The 15850-nt window shown below is 36.6% G+C and overlaps 1 protein-coding gene across 9 annotated transcripts in view; it reads right to left on the bottom strand.

The window, feature by feature from the left end:
* The window catches only part of LOC106061396 (uncharacterized), a 32192-nt gene that overhangs the window by 12129 nt on the left and 4213 nt on the right, over positions 1-15850 (bottom strand). For 4 of the 9 annotated variants that reach the window (XM_056012830.1, XM_056012835.1, XM_056012836.1 and 1 more), the window contains exons 1-8: positions 9293-9586; positions 7635-7740; positions 5939-6050; positions 5007-5115; positions 3619-3785; positions 2799-3049; positions 2309-2546; positions 811-982 (exon numbers count right to left, since the gene is read on the bottom strand). In XM_056012830.1, the coding sequence (XP_055868805.1) occupies positions 811-982; positions 2309-2546; positions 2799-3049; positions 3619-3785; positions 5007-5115; positions 5939-6050; positions 7635-7737 (1152 nt within the window). In that variant the 5' untranslated portion in view covers positions 7738-7740; positions 9293-9586. Of the gene's footprint in view, positions 1-810; positions 983-2308; positions 2547-2798; positions 3050-3618; positions 3786-5006; positions 5116-5924; positions 6053-7634; positions 7741-9273; positions 9587-9607; positions 9716-15850 lie in introns of those variants that run through there. The other 5 variants (XM_056012838.1, XM_056012831.1, XM_056012833.1 and 2 more) reach the window with 5 other exon arrangements.

The following is a 15850-nucleotide window of genomic DNA, read 5'->3' as shown; positions in this document are numbered from 1 at the left end:
AATGACGCGCTAAAATGACAATTTTGTCTATATTTCAGTAGATTTTTATGAGTTTTCAGGAGATTGTAATAATTTCAGATTTCCAGGCCTTTTTCGTATATTTTGTTATTTCCACAGAGTATTGCAGGGGCTCCTGGAAAATCAGGAGGCGCAGAAACCCTGTTACAAGTTAAGATGGCTTGATTTATTAATTTACATCTGTGAATTAGCGCGGGGCCTATGAAAGTGCGGGGCCCACTGCGGTCGCATAGGTTACAGTGGCCTAGGGCCGGCCCTGCGTGTATATCTAGAGTTAAACTTACAAATGCAGCTAAATTATTGAGTTTGTCCGCTCTTATCTCAATTTTATTAAATTATTTCATCAAGTTACAAAATCGTCACAATAAACTTAGTATTAGCTTGACCCACAATTTCCCAGATTTCATGGGCGAAAACTAGAATTAAACTTTCACAATTTTAAAATGCTATGTTTTACAAACTGGCTGCAAGAAGAAAGGGGTTCAAGATTCTGTAGATATACCTGCGCGTATAGCAAAAGTGTATGCTTTTATTTATATTATTCTTGTATGTAACAATTTTGGTATCTAGGCTAATGATTTACTTGGTGAAAAACAGAAAAGAAGGCTACAAAGCTTATAACTTTTCTGTAATTATACATTTAATTCTTTAGATAATGGGAGTCACTTCCGAGTCACTCTCAAATAAAACTTTTTTTTTTCATATGCATTGTTACCGTTTACATTTCTTTTCATTCAGATCAAAGATGTATCCCAATACGCTTTAAAAAATTGACTATGCACTATTGTTCACCTTAGTGATGGGTGAAGGAGTCGATGAGAAGTCTTCTGTCATTTCGACATCTTCATAGTGAAGTATAGCCGTCTGCTGAGCGTCCTTGAACCTTGGCGCGCAGTCCAGCATGCCCCTGAATCGCATCAAATAATTTCCGGCTGCCTGATTAGCTGTGAGTATAAAATCATACCTGCAGAGATTATTATTATAGCATTAAATATACGCTATTCTTGTACATATATAGTCCACATAAAATCGAACTGCAAGAGAAACTTATGTAACAAAAATTTTGTTACAAAAAAAAATATCTTTACATGAATAATAAGAGAAAACTAGAATCGCCAAGCCCCAAAGGAATACGTCGTGAAAAGTCAAGGCGCTTGATCGATTAGCTGGCCATTAGACACTTTCATTAACCGTCGGGTATAAAAAAAAGTTGGATAAGCAGTTAAGGCGCTTGGCTTCTGAACCTGGGGGTCCTAGGTTCGAATCTCGGTGAAGATATGGATTTTGAAATTCGGGATTTTCAGGGCGCACCTGAGTCCACCCAACTCTAATGGGTTGCTGACTTTAGTTGGGGAAAGTAAAGGTCTGAAAGGGGAACTTTACTTCTATAGAAAGAGATGAGCCTTGATCCCTAAGAACGCGGTCAAACTCTCTCATTAGTAGACTCTAGGCTGGTAAAAAAAGACAAAAAAAGGATGCACCCTAATAGAACGGAGAGTTCAGTAATGTTGGTTCCTTCAAGTCATATTACTACATCGGCTTGACAAATAGATTTATGTTCAGTGTTGTGATTCAAACTTGTGCGATTTATTCTTGTTGGATTTGTTAATAAAAGTTTTAGGAATTTTAATTATCGAATATGTTCTGTGATTTATTCACATCGAAGTTTAGTTTTATTGGGAGGGGGGGGGGGGGGGGCAAGAATCCGCGAAACATCGCAAATATTATAGTAAAGTAAAGAAAAAAAAGTAAAGTTCCCCTTTCAGACCTTGTGGTCTATAGGGCAGATGATGTAAAGGTCACCTGTTTCTGTGGCCTACGGTTAACGAGGGTGTCATGTGGCCAGCACAACGACCAACCGCCTTTACTTTTCCCAAACTAATGTCAGGTACCCATTAGAGCTGGGTGGACTCAGAGGCGCCAAAAGATCCCGAAATTACTAATCCCAATCTTCACCAGGATTCGAACCCGGGACCCTCGGTTTGGAAGCCAAGAGCTTTACCGCTCAGCCACCGCGCCTCTTAAATATTATAGTAAAGAAGTATAATTGATTGTTAATATTATAGTAATGAAGTATAATTATCTATTAATATTATAGTAATGAAGCAGCCTATATTTGATTTTTTTATAATACAGTATGGAAGTATCATTTTTTTGGTTAATATTATAGTAAAGAAGTATAGTTTATTGTTAATATTATAGTAATAGGAGTATAAATAATTATTAATATTATAGTAATGAAGTATAATGGATTGTTAATATTACAGTAAAAAAAAAAGGATGATGTCACCTTTCCCCAGCGAAAATGTTGAAAGCGTCCACAGTTAGAGGCTCCACTGGCTGTCCATCAGAGGCTATGATCTCAAGACTGTGGTTGTCCACAGAGACTTGGAGAGGACAGTTGAGGATGCCGTTGCTGGCCACACGAAAGCGATATCTCTTCCCCAGGGTCACATTGAACATCTCTCTCGGGGTTGTCACGTTCCGATCCGTCAGACGGTGATAGTACGTGGTGAAGGCGCCTTTCCCTGTGGACGTTTTTTTAAAGAATGTCATCACAACTAGAAGAGAGTTCTCTCCGAAATAAAGACTGTGCCGGGAATGTAAATAAAGACTGTGCCGTGAATGTAAATAAAGACTGTGCCGTGAATGTAAATAAAGACTGTGCCGTGAATGTAAATAAAGACTGTGCCGAGTGTGCCGTGAATGTAAACAAAGATCTCTAAATAAAGAGTTCATAAAAGGCTAAATTATTTTCTTTTATATTTTAACTTTCTAACCGTTAATGAGAACAGAACTGGGCTTGTTGTCTCCGTTGCTATGGTGATGCTGGGCAAAGCTGGAAGGGGAGTCCCTGTGCCACCAGTCGTTGACAACTAGGACATGCTCGGGTAAGTCAAAGTCGTACAGGTCATGGTGAACCTCTTTGCTGGGCGCTTGCCTAATGACCAGGTGTCCGTACAGGCCATCGGCTCGCTGAAGTCCAGAATGCGCATGCCAGAAATGTGTTCCAGGAGTACTGGCATTAAAACTGCAATAGTCAAGTTGAAAGTTGTTTTGTTTTCGAATTTATTGTAATTCTATATGTAGATGAATGTTAGGTTAAAAACACTGGAACATTATTTACCCCTCCCCATTCCCCCCTTACCCCCAGAGCAAGAATCTTGGTTAAGCGAATGTAAACATCTACTAGACTTTATAAGATTCTAATGATAGACCTGTACAGCTAGACGTAGAAGACGATGCGCTGATAATTTTCAAGATAAATATTTGTTCTACTTCTCCACCCAAATTTAATTTAATTTTTTTACTCTGAAACATTCTCAACTAGAATATTTCCCGTGTGGCCGACGAGCTAGTAATTCTTTCCTCGGTGATAGACATCAACTGTCACATTTCTAGGAAAATCGTTAGAGCCGTTTTCGAGATCCGTGTCCAGGCAGGTTCCAGGTTCCACGAAGATACGAGCTGAATAAAGGTATTGTAAAAGCCTCTGAAAATGTGATGGGATGGAACCATTTCAACGTTTGAGCCAACACACTGCCCCTTCACTCTTGTAGCATTCAGTAGTTTGTGTCTAATGGTTTGGATGTCACTTACACGTATGTAAACGATGAGTGGGCGGGAATTGGGCACTGCGTTACCATGGAGACGCCATCCATGTAAGGAGTTCCTCTCTGAAGCAGTCCGTGCCAGTGGATAGATGTTCCCTCGGAGTTCTCCATCTTGTTGTGCACGCGAACTCGAATGACGTCATTCTCACAAACCTAAAGGCGTGAGTAGGAAAAAAAAAAGGTGATCCATTGTTGAAATAGTATTTGACAATTTCCTGTTCATAATATACAAAGTTTTATTGTTAGGAAACAAGTCAAACAACATGCCCATTACAAATCAACAACCCACGCTTAGGAAGTTGTAGGTGCAATCCTTAACCAGTTTTATGTCAAATAAATGAAACGTAAACTCCATCTTAATTATTAATACATTGCATACACTTCACATTTACATAATGTCTTCAGTCCATCAGGCCTAAGCCTGAACTGTGAAAATGTCCAGCCTTTACTCAGTTGTTTTTTTTACAATATCATATTAGATGTATTATTATATACTAACGATTCCTTGATTGGAATTCACTCCTTCAAATGCTCTGGTTTAAACACAAACCACTTAAAGGCCTAACAGAAGGAAGACTATCTTCTTTGACAACATCCTTTATGAGAAGCTTTCTGTTTTGTCAAACATCCTTTAAGATGTCATTTTTTGTGCATTCCCAGACATAGAGATAACTTTGACCAATGAACAAAAGACATTCATCGCTGACCAGTGAACACTGGACAAAAGAAACATACAGTAAGAGGCATTGTTCTTGCAAGTCTACACTCTGAATCAATGCAGTTTCAATGGTATGTTTGGTGCAACTAATGAACCACTGCGAGAAGTAGCTAGGTCTATGAAATGTAATACTTAACCGAGAAATAAAGTTGTACAGCCTATAAATTAATTGACGCGTGTAAGCTTTGTTTTTAAAGTTGATGTTCTCATTTCTGTATTTCTTTGTTCTCAGTTTGTCCTTCTTTTTAATGGCTTTGTCCACATTTTTGTCCTTCATTTTAATGGCTATGTCCACATTTTTGTCCTTTTTTGAAATAGCTTTGTCCACATTTTTGTCCTTCTTTGTAATGGCTTTGTCCACATTTTTGTAATGACTTTGTCTTCATTTTGTATCCTTTGTAATGGCTTTGTCCTCGTTTTTATATTCTTTGTAATGGCTTAATTTTACAAAAGTAGGTATTCTTTTTACGTCAGTCCATGCACATATCCAGATGTTGTCTGAAAAGGGGAAAAATGACGTCCGTTCAGTTGGGCCAGAGTCACGTGACGACAACTTTTATGTCATTCCTTCTGGTGTTAGGTCATACTCTCTTCTCCCCCCTGGAACTTTCAAATGTGCAAAACTGTTCTCAACTTCTGTAACTAATCAACTTAACCTGAATTGACGGACCAGGCATCATTCGGTTGACAGTTAGGATTCCTCTTAGACCTCCATCGGCTGGAACACAGTGTGGTCGTGAGCAGGATGACACGTTGAATGGACAGCTACAGAATAAAAGAACATATAAAATTAAAAATAAAAAAACAATTTATGAAAAACTATTAAATTTATTATAAAGCTGTAATAAAATTAGGTCATAAATTCTAAAGAGTTTATCAAATTAAAAGTATTATGTAACATTTATCATTGGGTTTATTACGAAAAGACTAAAATACATATAGATCTAATAAATTATATTGTAGTGTTGGCCTCTCTCAATCGTGTAACAACTATGGTTCATCTCATAAAGCCTGGGTATTCGCCCTGGTCGGAACGATATCCACCAGACAGGATTCACCCACCCTCCTTCCAAACAGCAGATGTGTCTAAATGAACGTGAACTGCAAGTGTCGATACAGCTAGGCATCGCCAGGTTCTGCCAGGATGTAACACTTTGTGCTGCAAGCAGCCTAAGGATGACTGGCTTCTGACTTCTCCTTAGGGTGGACTTCTGAAGCCTTTCCAATGTTCGGGTGAAGCCACAAGATAGAAGAGATTTGGATTCAGAGTTTTTCCTTCCTCTAGGTGGACAGCTAGCCAAAGCTAACGAGCCCATCCTGCCCAAAGCTTAATAATTTATGCACTTTTGCTCCTTCTTCTGACTTGATAACAGTTCAATATGTAAGCCAGACGTGAAGGCCAGGGTTTGGACTGTCTGTGAGAGGTTATTTCAGACGAAAGAAATAGGAAACATTTTATAGTTAATTTAGACCTTACATCCATTCTCACCTCAGGAGATAACAACATTACGTAACATTAACCCTTAAAAAGTAACACCTTAACAAAGCTGACCATTGACACAGACAAGACTGACCATGGGTCACTTACTCCCAGCAGGCTTTTGTCATCGTGTGATAGTGTTCAATCAGGAAATCATAGTCGCACACCATTGGAGGCTGACCATCTTGGCAAGGGCGTTTGCATGTATGATTTTTGTAATCTACAAATACATAGGTCTGGGTTAGTCAGTTAATGTTTACAATTATGGCAGCACATTAATAAAGAAAACCATTGAATAAAAAAAAAACAGTATCTCTAGCAACCAAATTTGAAAGCAAACATTCTAGCTTGTGAAAATTGAAGATTATTACATTCCTCCTAGCCTGGGCCTCCCGAAGGTGGGCAGTGAGTGGGGGGCATGATGATTAGAGCACGTAGCCATCTAGCTTCGATTGCAAGTATCAGACTAGCCTCTAAATGGCTCTTATAGACCATATATGTCTAATGTGTAATATATTAACAAGCATTATTCACGGATATTTGTCTTGCAAGACAAGAGTTTTACATTTGGTTGCAACAAATGATACGTTTTGTGGACACTAGTAAAAATGTATGTGTTAAAAGTATAAACGATTCAAGCCTATATGATTAAGGAAATGCTATAATTTTTTTACAATATGTGATAGGTATACCCATTATAGGTTTTAATATACATATATATATATAGAGTCTACAAAGAATCTTGCTGTATTGGTTTTCCAGATCTAGAGTCTACAAAGATTCGTGCTTTATTGGTCTCCCAGATCTAGAGTCTACAAAGAATCCTGCTTCATTGGTCTCCCAGAAATAGATTCTACAAAGAATCCTGCTTCATTGGTCTCCCAGATCTAGATTCTACAAAGAATCCTGCTTCATTGGTCTCCCAGATCTAGAGTCTACAAAGAATCCTGCTTCATTGGTCTCCCAGATATAGAGTCAACAAAGAATCCTGCTTCATTGGTCTCCCAGATCTAGAGTCTACAAAGAATCCTGCTTCATTGATCTCCCAGATATAGATTCTACAAAGAATCCTGCTTCATTGGTCTTCCAGATATAGATTCTACAAAGAATCCTGCTTCATTGGTCTCCCAGATCTAGAGTCTACAAAGATTCGTACTTTATTGGTCTCCCAGATCTAGAGTCTACAAAGATTCGTACTTTATTGGTCACCCAGATCTAGAGTCTACAAAGAATCCTGCTTCATTGGTCTCCCAGATATAGATTCTACAAAGAATCCTGCTTCATTGTTCTCCCAGATATAGATTCTACAAAGAATCCTGCTTCATTGGTCTCCCAGATATAGATTCTACAAAGAATCCTGCTTCATTGGTCTCCCAGATATAGATTCTACAAAGAATCCTGCTTCATTGGTCTCCCAGATCTAGAGTCTACAAAGATTCGTACTTTATTGGTCTCCCAGATCTAGAGACTACAAAGAATCCTGCTTCACTGGTCTCCCAGATCTAGAGTCTAAAAAAATTCATGCTTCATTGCTCTCCTAGATCTTCAAATATATTCTTATTTCCCTGGCGTCTTCTTCAGCTCTAGCAGTGTCAGAAGTAGTTTTAGTTGACAACAATACATGCATGTTTTCATACATTAGAGATCAGTAATTGTTTGAACTAGGAAGTTGACCTCACTAATTATTGGCACTATAATTTATTTGATGCTCATTTTAGTCAATTTCTTCTTTCCCTTGTATCGTGGAGCATGTGTTATGTTATTTGTGGTGTGTTGTTAAGTGGTAATCGATGATTGTACTCACCTTGTATATCACTGTAAGTCAAATGGTGTTTTAAGGACACTGCCGGGGTCGATACTAGTAAGCAGATCAGTAGTGGCCATCTTGTTGGTAGGAGTAAGAGCATGGTCTGGAAGAGCGGAGGCAAATTGTATCACAAAGTTCTCCAAAATATTTCACGAGCTTCTATTTTCTATTTGTTTTAAACAAGATCACATTTATTTAGCTGCATTTGTCTGTCTGTCATTCAGTCCGTCTGGAGAGCTCGTCAGGTTCAATAAATAATAATGAAATAAAATAAACAAGCAAAATTTAAAAACTCCTTTTAAAAAAAAAATGAGATCTAAGGGAAAGAACCTCGCATTTAGAACCATATCTCTCAATTATGTTGACGTTATTTCCCTAATTCAATATCAAACAAAATAAATATTTAATTGGCTTAGTGGTAATTTCTTAAAATCGATTCATGTTTTGTTTGGTACAATAAATAACTGTTTAAAGTTTCAACTTGATCCGAGAATGGGTATGGGAGAAATAACGTATACAAACTTTTTACAGACAGACAGATTTGTAAAATAATCAATTCCAACTTTAGATCATATAGTAAGCTTAGCGTTCATATTTTATTAGTCATAACTTTGTAACAATTAAAAAATAGACAGAAAACCACATTGTTCAGTGTGGTGATCAAACCCACGACATTCGCTATATTTAGCAAGACGCTCTTATCTTATATAATACAGACGTTACTTCAAAAAAAGAAGATGATTACGTCCTACGCTCTAACCAACTGAGCTCACCAGGTTTTACAACAGGCAGTCATAAATAAATCAAGATCTATAAATAGTACCTAAATGAAAAAAAGGGGGGGAAACTCCCGGAAAACGATCACGTCTTTCCAAATAATGTAATTTAAATAAAAATAAAAAGTGTATTAATGAAGTGATCTTTCTGAGAATTTTTCTAAAATGTGTTGTCATGCAGCGTAAGTTTATATTTAGGATGCATACTTCCACATAGGAAGAATACAATAAAATTAAAAGAAAAGAAAAAGTGTATATCCCATGAAACTTTCAACTCTTATTCTTCAGAATTGTCCAATTCCTCTAAACAGGATCAGAAGGTGACAGAAAGGGAGAAAGAGAACCTGATGATAAAAAAAAATGTTTTTAAAGTTTAATTGAGTGGATCAAAAGATAAATTGACCTCCGAATCGATATTTCTAAATGACAATTAAATACTCCATACTGACCATAGTCTCCCTTCATTTAAATATACAGTTTAAACAATTCTTTTAGTACACTCAAATGATTTAATTTTTTTTTTTTTTAGTATTTATAAAGTATTTGTTAGAAAAACTAATCCAGGCTACAGTGGTAGAAATAAGGAAAAATAAACTGCTACATTGACCCATTTCTGACTTAGAATAATCTGTCACATCTGGAGCTCGGCCTTTTCTCATATTCACCTGAAACATTACACTCTAATCTTGAATCTTTATCTTAAACATGATAAGATTACTCGATACGATTTAAATATTGGCTATTCAATGGAAACTAAATAATATAATTAAAGGAACCTCTAAACATTATAAGGTTAGATCATAACAAAACATGCATAGAATAAAAAGTGGTGTCCGCAAATAAGGAAATATAGATCTTACATCGAGTCAAAGATCTTACATTGAGTCATAGATCTTACATCGAGTCAAAGATCTTACATTGAGTCATAGATCTTACATTGAGTCATAGATCTTACATCGAGTCAAAGATCTTACATCGAGTCAAAGATCTTACATTGAGTCATAGATCTTACATTGAGTCATAGATCTTACATCGAGTCATAGATCTTACATCGAGTCAAAGATCTTAATCGCGTCATAGATATTACATCGAGATATAGAGAAAAATAAAACATAGAAGTGGCATCACTCTGTGTAAGATACTCGCCTGATCAACTAACACTTTCACACAGTAAACTAGTTGGTCAGCACTTACATATGTGGGGCTCGGCCACAATCCAAATGGCGTGTTATTAGGTCTATGCGTGTCATTTGTCACGCCTGACTGCCAACACAACAATGAAGCCTGAAGTTGATTTTCAAGGGGGTCTCAAATGGAACGAAATTTTATATGAAGGTAACTGTCGGGCCTGGAAAAGTCGAGAAACTGTTCACCAGTGATCTTGTTGGACCTGTGCCTGATTTTACTAAGTGGAGTCCCTGCGCTGGATTTCGTTTTGTGAAATGTTTTCTTTGACCTGTTTCGGATGTTCCTTCAGATTTTAAAGATAATGACGTCCTCAAAACTTCACGCGGGGAAGACGGAGGATGACAGTGGGCAGGGTTTGAACCCGACGGAGGAGGACAGTGGGCAGGGTTTGAACCCGACGGAGGAGGACAATGGGCAGGGATTGAACCCGGGACCTTCGAGACCGACAATACAGAGCACGTAAAATAATTTTGTTGAGGTCCCTACCCCCTTAAAGCATCAATATAAAGAACACATTTTAATGTTAATATTTCTTAAATCATGTCTCAGTACATTTCATCTCATATATTTTCTTATATTTAATATACATATTTTAATAAACACATTTTAGCGGCCCTCGAAAGGGGAAAAGACGTTATTAGTTTTGTATGGTTTGTCTGTCCGTCCGTCCGTCCGTCGTCCCGTATTGATCTCATAAACAAGAAAAGATAGGGAAAATCCGACATAATAATATTTTAGACCATTCAAAGTTCTGATGCAACAGCTATTTTTTTCTTTTCTGAAAGCGAAAAATCTAATTTTTAAAATCAAGTATGCACGCAGTTTCTTTTTAATAAAAAATACACCAGTTTTACAACTATTCACTATTAATAGTAAAAAACATTGGAAGCTATTAAGAAAGGGAGATGACGATTTACCATATTTCTAACACATTTATGCAAACAGTTTTAGATTTTTTGTCAAAAAAAATATTACAAAGCTCTGTCATTCTAACTACTACATTTAGCCTACAAAAAAATGTTTACTTTTTTTTAAATAGAAAAAAACTATTTAGTATGCATATAAGTGGAACATAATGTAAAACAACAATTAATAAGTAGTTTTTCCATATTATCGCGTGAACTGTACAGAGCACTAGTGTATAAAGAACTCATAACAAAAGGATTTTTAAATATTTTTTTTTTGCTTACAGAAATGTTGTTTTTTTTTCTTGAGGCTTTGAATAAGAGATAAACGCTTTACAAAACAATTAGATAATCATTATAAGACATCAGTTAGGCCAGGTTCACATCTAACCAAACAAAGTAATTTATTACCAAAAGTTAATTAGCAAATTGGTTAATTTTTATTTCATTGATTCTTGTGTTGCCATGTGAAAGAAATAATTGTGCACAATGGACCTCATTCACCAATCCTAAATAAACACATTTAGCCACGTCATAATATTGATGAAACAATAAAAAAAATAATACGGATCACGTGACATCCTTTATGGATTACATAATTTGTATAGAAGATATTTAGAATCACGTGGCTAAATGTTGTTTGTTTACGATTGGTGAATGAGGTCTATTTCAGCTTGATCCGAGATTAGGTGTCGGAGAAATAACGTGTACAACTTTTGGCCAGACAGACAGACAGACACACCGATTGTGTGAATTCTATAAGCTTTGTAAAAAGAACAAATATTATTATACTAGTCGACCGGCGCTATTTCGTATAGCCGGTCTTAGGCCACTGCAACCTATGCGACCGCAGTGGGCCCCCACTTTCATAGGACTCGCGCTAGTTCAAAGTGTATAAATTATTAAATTAAACCATTTTTAACTTAAAACAGATTTCCCGCGCCCTCATGTCGATTTACCAGGAGGTCAACAATTCTCAAAGATAGATTGAAACATTTGGTAATTCTATGTAGGAAACAGAATTATTATAATATACTGTATGACTTTGCTATACGCAAGACTCGTAGAGTAATTCTGTACATAGTAAAGAATTAATAAAATGCATAGACGAATTTATTTTCTAATACAAACTCTTAAATTTCACTTATCCGCTTCCCTACCCAAACAAGGCACCGCGAAATCGAATAGGGCCTCACAATGCGTAAGTCCGGCCTTGCTATTTAGTGTAGAGCATACACGGTGTTTTATTATGGATATTCTTCTTGGAAAGCGTGGTCGAGAGGCTAAGTATGCTTGAACTTGAAGGGGGCTACATCCGACTCGGGCAGAGTTGTATTTACTGAGCGCCTAAAGGCAGTACGGAAAACCTTCTCCTAGATACCCCCTCACCCCACTGGTCCACAAATGAGATTGGACCATAGCGCTCTGAGCATACTATAAGCATGAAAGTAGCGCTATATAAAAGCTATAATTATTATTATTATTATCTTATATAATACAGACGCGTATTAACATCTTATATAGTACAGACGTTAATTAAAAAAAGAAGATGATTATGCGTTACAGCAATGGCCACTCGAGCCAACCCTTCTGGGTGAGTACGACCTGGGTAAAATAGACTCTGGTTAATATTCAGGTTATGTAAGGAAATAGACAATGGTCAAGTGTCAGATGATTATCTGATATAGACTATGGTCCATTGTCATGCACAGAATAAGACAATGGGCATTTGTTAGGCTGTGCCCTGAAAAAGACAAAAGATTGTACCATGACATGTTAATCCTTTTGTGTTTCAATTAAACAAATAGAGAGGCCTGTTGAGCTGCTAGACTGAAGGCAGCATTAGCATACAATTACCTGTCCTGGTTTAACCGTTGGAAACAAAACTAGGTCATTCTCTCTCTCTCTCCTCTCTCTCTCTCTCCTCTCTCTCTCTCCTCGTTTTCTTTCTCTCTTTATCTCTCTCCTCTCTCTCTCCTTTCTCTCTCTCTTCTCTGCTCTCTCTTTCCTCTCTCTCTCTCTCCCCTCTCTCTCCTCTCTCTCTCTCTCTCTCTCTCTCTGTGTTAAAAGGGGGAGGTGGAAAGTTACGGACGTTCCTTCCTAGCTCAAGCCACTTACAGGAAGGCAACAGTTGGGCTCAAACCCTGGACCAGGGTGACGACACTCTGAAGCGCACACAACACGACCAGCCGTCAATTCCAAGATCTCCATAAAAAATATACATGTCTCTGTATGTGGTCTCTACTGAAACTGTGCTTATCCTCATATAGAAAAGATAAGATAAGATAATTTTATTGATCCAATCAAAGGGAAATTCAGTGTGATACAATTGACATGTGTGTGTGTTAACAGCTGTGTGTGTCTTTACAAAACTTTTCAATGCATATATATGTCAAAGTTTTAGCAAGTGTGAAGATTAATAGATCTAGTCATTCTAAAATCAAGATTTGGCTATACACGTCGATGGACTTTGTTTTTTAATAACAAAAAAAATGGAAAGGGGGGGGGGGCTCTGTTGTAATTTTTAGGAGAAGGATTTGAAAATGGTAATTAACAAAAGGGCACATGGTTGAAGTTGGTAGCATAGCATTGAAATAGCGTGCTCTGACAAAATAGTAAACAAAATAGCGGCGACAAAATAGCTTTGACAAACAAGCGCCGAAAATAAACGTCGACAAAATAGCGAACGACAAACAAAAACGTGAAGGAACAAAAAACAACACAATAAACACTCCACGGCTAAACACACCAATACACCCCTTGTTATCTAGACAAAGTATACATTAGTACGTATACAATGGTCTACTATATAACTTTTAAATGATTTTCTCAGCAAATTGTCCAGATGTTCTTAAGTTTAAATATGTAAATAGTTTTCTATCTGAATGTATCTCGTCGTAACGAGATGGCTTCTTCATAGCGACACAGCGCACACCTTGCTAAAATGTTAGAAATATGCAGATCTGTTCACGAAACAATAAGCCTTTATGTACATTTTATGGGCTAAATCAAGGGATATGAGTCCAGTGTCTTAGTAATAAGTAAAGATACCCCTTCAGACCCTCCGATCTGTAGGGGAGATAATGGCATCTGTTTCTATGGCCAATTGTCAATGAGGGTATCATGTGGTCATAACAGCAACTAACTGCATTTATTTCTTCTAATTAATGTCATAGGTTATATTTGTCAGGTACCTTTTAGATTTGTCATGTACCCTTTAGATTTGTCATGTACCTTTTAGATCTGTCATGTACCCTTTAGATTTGTCATGTACCTTTTAGATCTGTCATGTACCTTTTAGATCTGTCATGTACCCTTTAGATTTGTCATGTACCTTTTAGATCTGTCATGTACCTTTTAGATCTGTCATGTACCCTTTAGATTTGTCATGTACCCTTTAGATTTGTCAGGTACCCTTTAGATCTGTCATATACCTTTTAGATTTGTCAGGTACCCTTTAGATTTGTCAGGTACCCTTTAGATCTGTCATATACCTTTTAGATTTGTCAGGTACCCTTTAGATTTGTCAGGTACCCTTTAGATCTGTCATGTACCTTTTAGATTTGTCAGGTACCCTTTAGATTTGTCAGGTACCCTTTAGATCTGTCATATACCTTTTAGATTTGTCAGGTACCCTTTAGATTTGTCAGGTACCCTTTAGATCTGTCATATACCTTTTAGATTTGTTATGTACCCTTTAGATTTGTCAGGTACCCTTTAGATCTGTCATGTACCTTTTAGATTTGTCAGGTACCCTTTAAATTTGGATCGACTCGGGGGCGTCATAAAAAAGTCCCACATTTCTAATACCAACTTTTCATTAGGATTTGAACCAGACATACTTCGGTTTGGAAGCAGAATCTTTATTCATTAATTAAACCCAGTCTCTGTGTTCACTAAATCTGAATTGATTGAAATTCAGGAAAGGATTAACAATTGGAAGAAAAGATTCTTTCTAGCGAGAAGATGTCTGAGAAGAAGTGGTGTATAATTCAGTTCACGTAACTTTACATTTTTTTAGAGAAATCCTCTACTACAAACATGTTAATGGAACTAGTATATATATAATTTTTTATCTTTACTAGGCTCTGACGCCTGGAACTAATATATCAAGTAGAAAGAACGCTTGGTAAAAGAGTTTCAATTAAAACTAAACATCAATGTGCCGAAAAAAAAAAAAAAACTCTTTTTCGATGGTTTGGAATCTAGTACAGTTTTTTTTATCTACGGCAGAACAACTCGAAAGACCGAGTTTGTTTTTTTTTTTGTTTTTTTGTGTATCTGTTGTAGGAAATAAAAAAAGTTTTTTTGTTGTTTTTTTTAAAGTTACGTGATATTTTTTTCCTCCCTTTTTAAAGATATGCTGTTTAAAGCTTAATTTTTTTTTACAATTTAGTTTTCTACATTCAAGCGTCCTTGACATTGGTTAGTTTATAATCGAAATCTCCAAAATGTTTTCTTGATTTGTGACTCTAGCTTGTAAAACTTCGTTAACGGTAACAAAATTAGGAGCGAAAAACAGAAAATAAAATAGCAGTACTAGGTAGGTCATGTCTCAGTACTAAGTAGGTCATGTTGGCATTAAGTAGGACATGTATCAGTACTAGGTAGGTCATGTCTCAGTACTAAGTAGGTCATGTCGTGGCATTAAGTAGGTCATGTCTCAGTACTAGGAAGGTCATGTCTTAGTACTAAATGGGTCATGTCGCTGCATTAAGTAATTCATGCCTCAATAATAAGTAGGTCATATCTCAATACTAAGTAGGTCATGTCGCTGCACAAGAAGGTCATTTCTCAGTACTACGTAGGTCATGTCGTGGGATTAAGTAGGTCATGTCTCAGTACTAAGTAGGCCAGGTCGTAGCATTAAGTGAGACATGTCGATACATTGTTATCATTATACCCGCAATAATTAGGTCATTGTCATGACCATAAAAAGTCAGCGGGACAAAAAGAAACAGGTCATTTCAAGATATATTAGTAGAAAAATAACCTAATGAATAAAGTAGATTAAAACAATAACAAAATTACAAAGACAGTCTTGTGATTTTCATTAACTAACATGGCCCCCGAAAGGGTAAGCGATGCAGATAAAAAGAAATATTTCAAGTTTCAGCACGAATATCTAAATCTATGATATGCAAACTTTCAACAACCACAATCCTATCAACCTCAAGACAAAATAATACACGTGTGCTGTGCAAAGTACCTCAGTGACAATATTTGGTAGTCATTATTACTGTTATTATGACAAAGTTAATATTCCTAAGTATTCAATCCTAACGGACGTGATAGAATAACCATCTGATTATAATCTAATATTCTGATTTTATGAGTGCACTGT

The sequence above is a fragment of the Biomphalaria glabrata genome, chromosome 15 (genome assembly GCF_947242115.1).
Source record: "Biomphalaria glabrata chromosome 15, xgBioGlab47.1, whole genome shotgun sequence".
NCBI classification, from domain to species: Eukaryota; Metazoa; Mollusca; class Gastropoda; family Planorbidae; genus Biomphalaria; species Biomphalaria glabrata.
The sequence above is the reverse complement of the archived record's forward strand: the minus strand, read 5'-3'. Positions and strand labels throughout refer to the sequence as shown.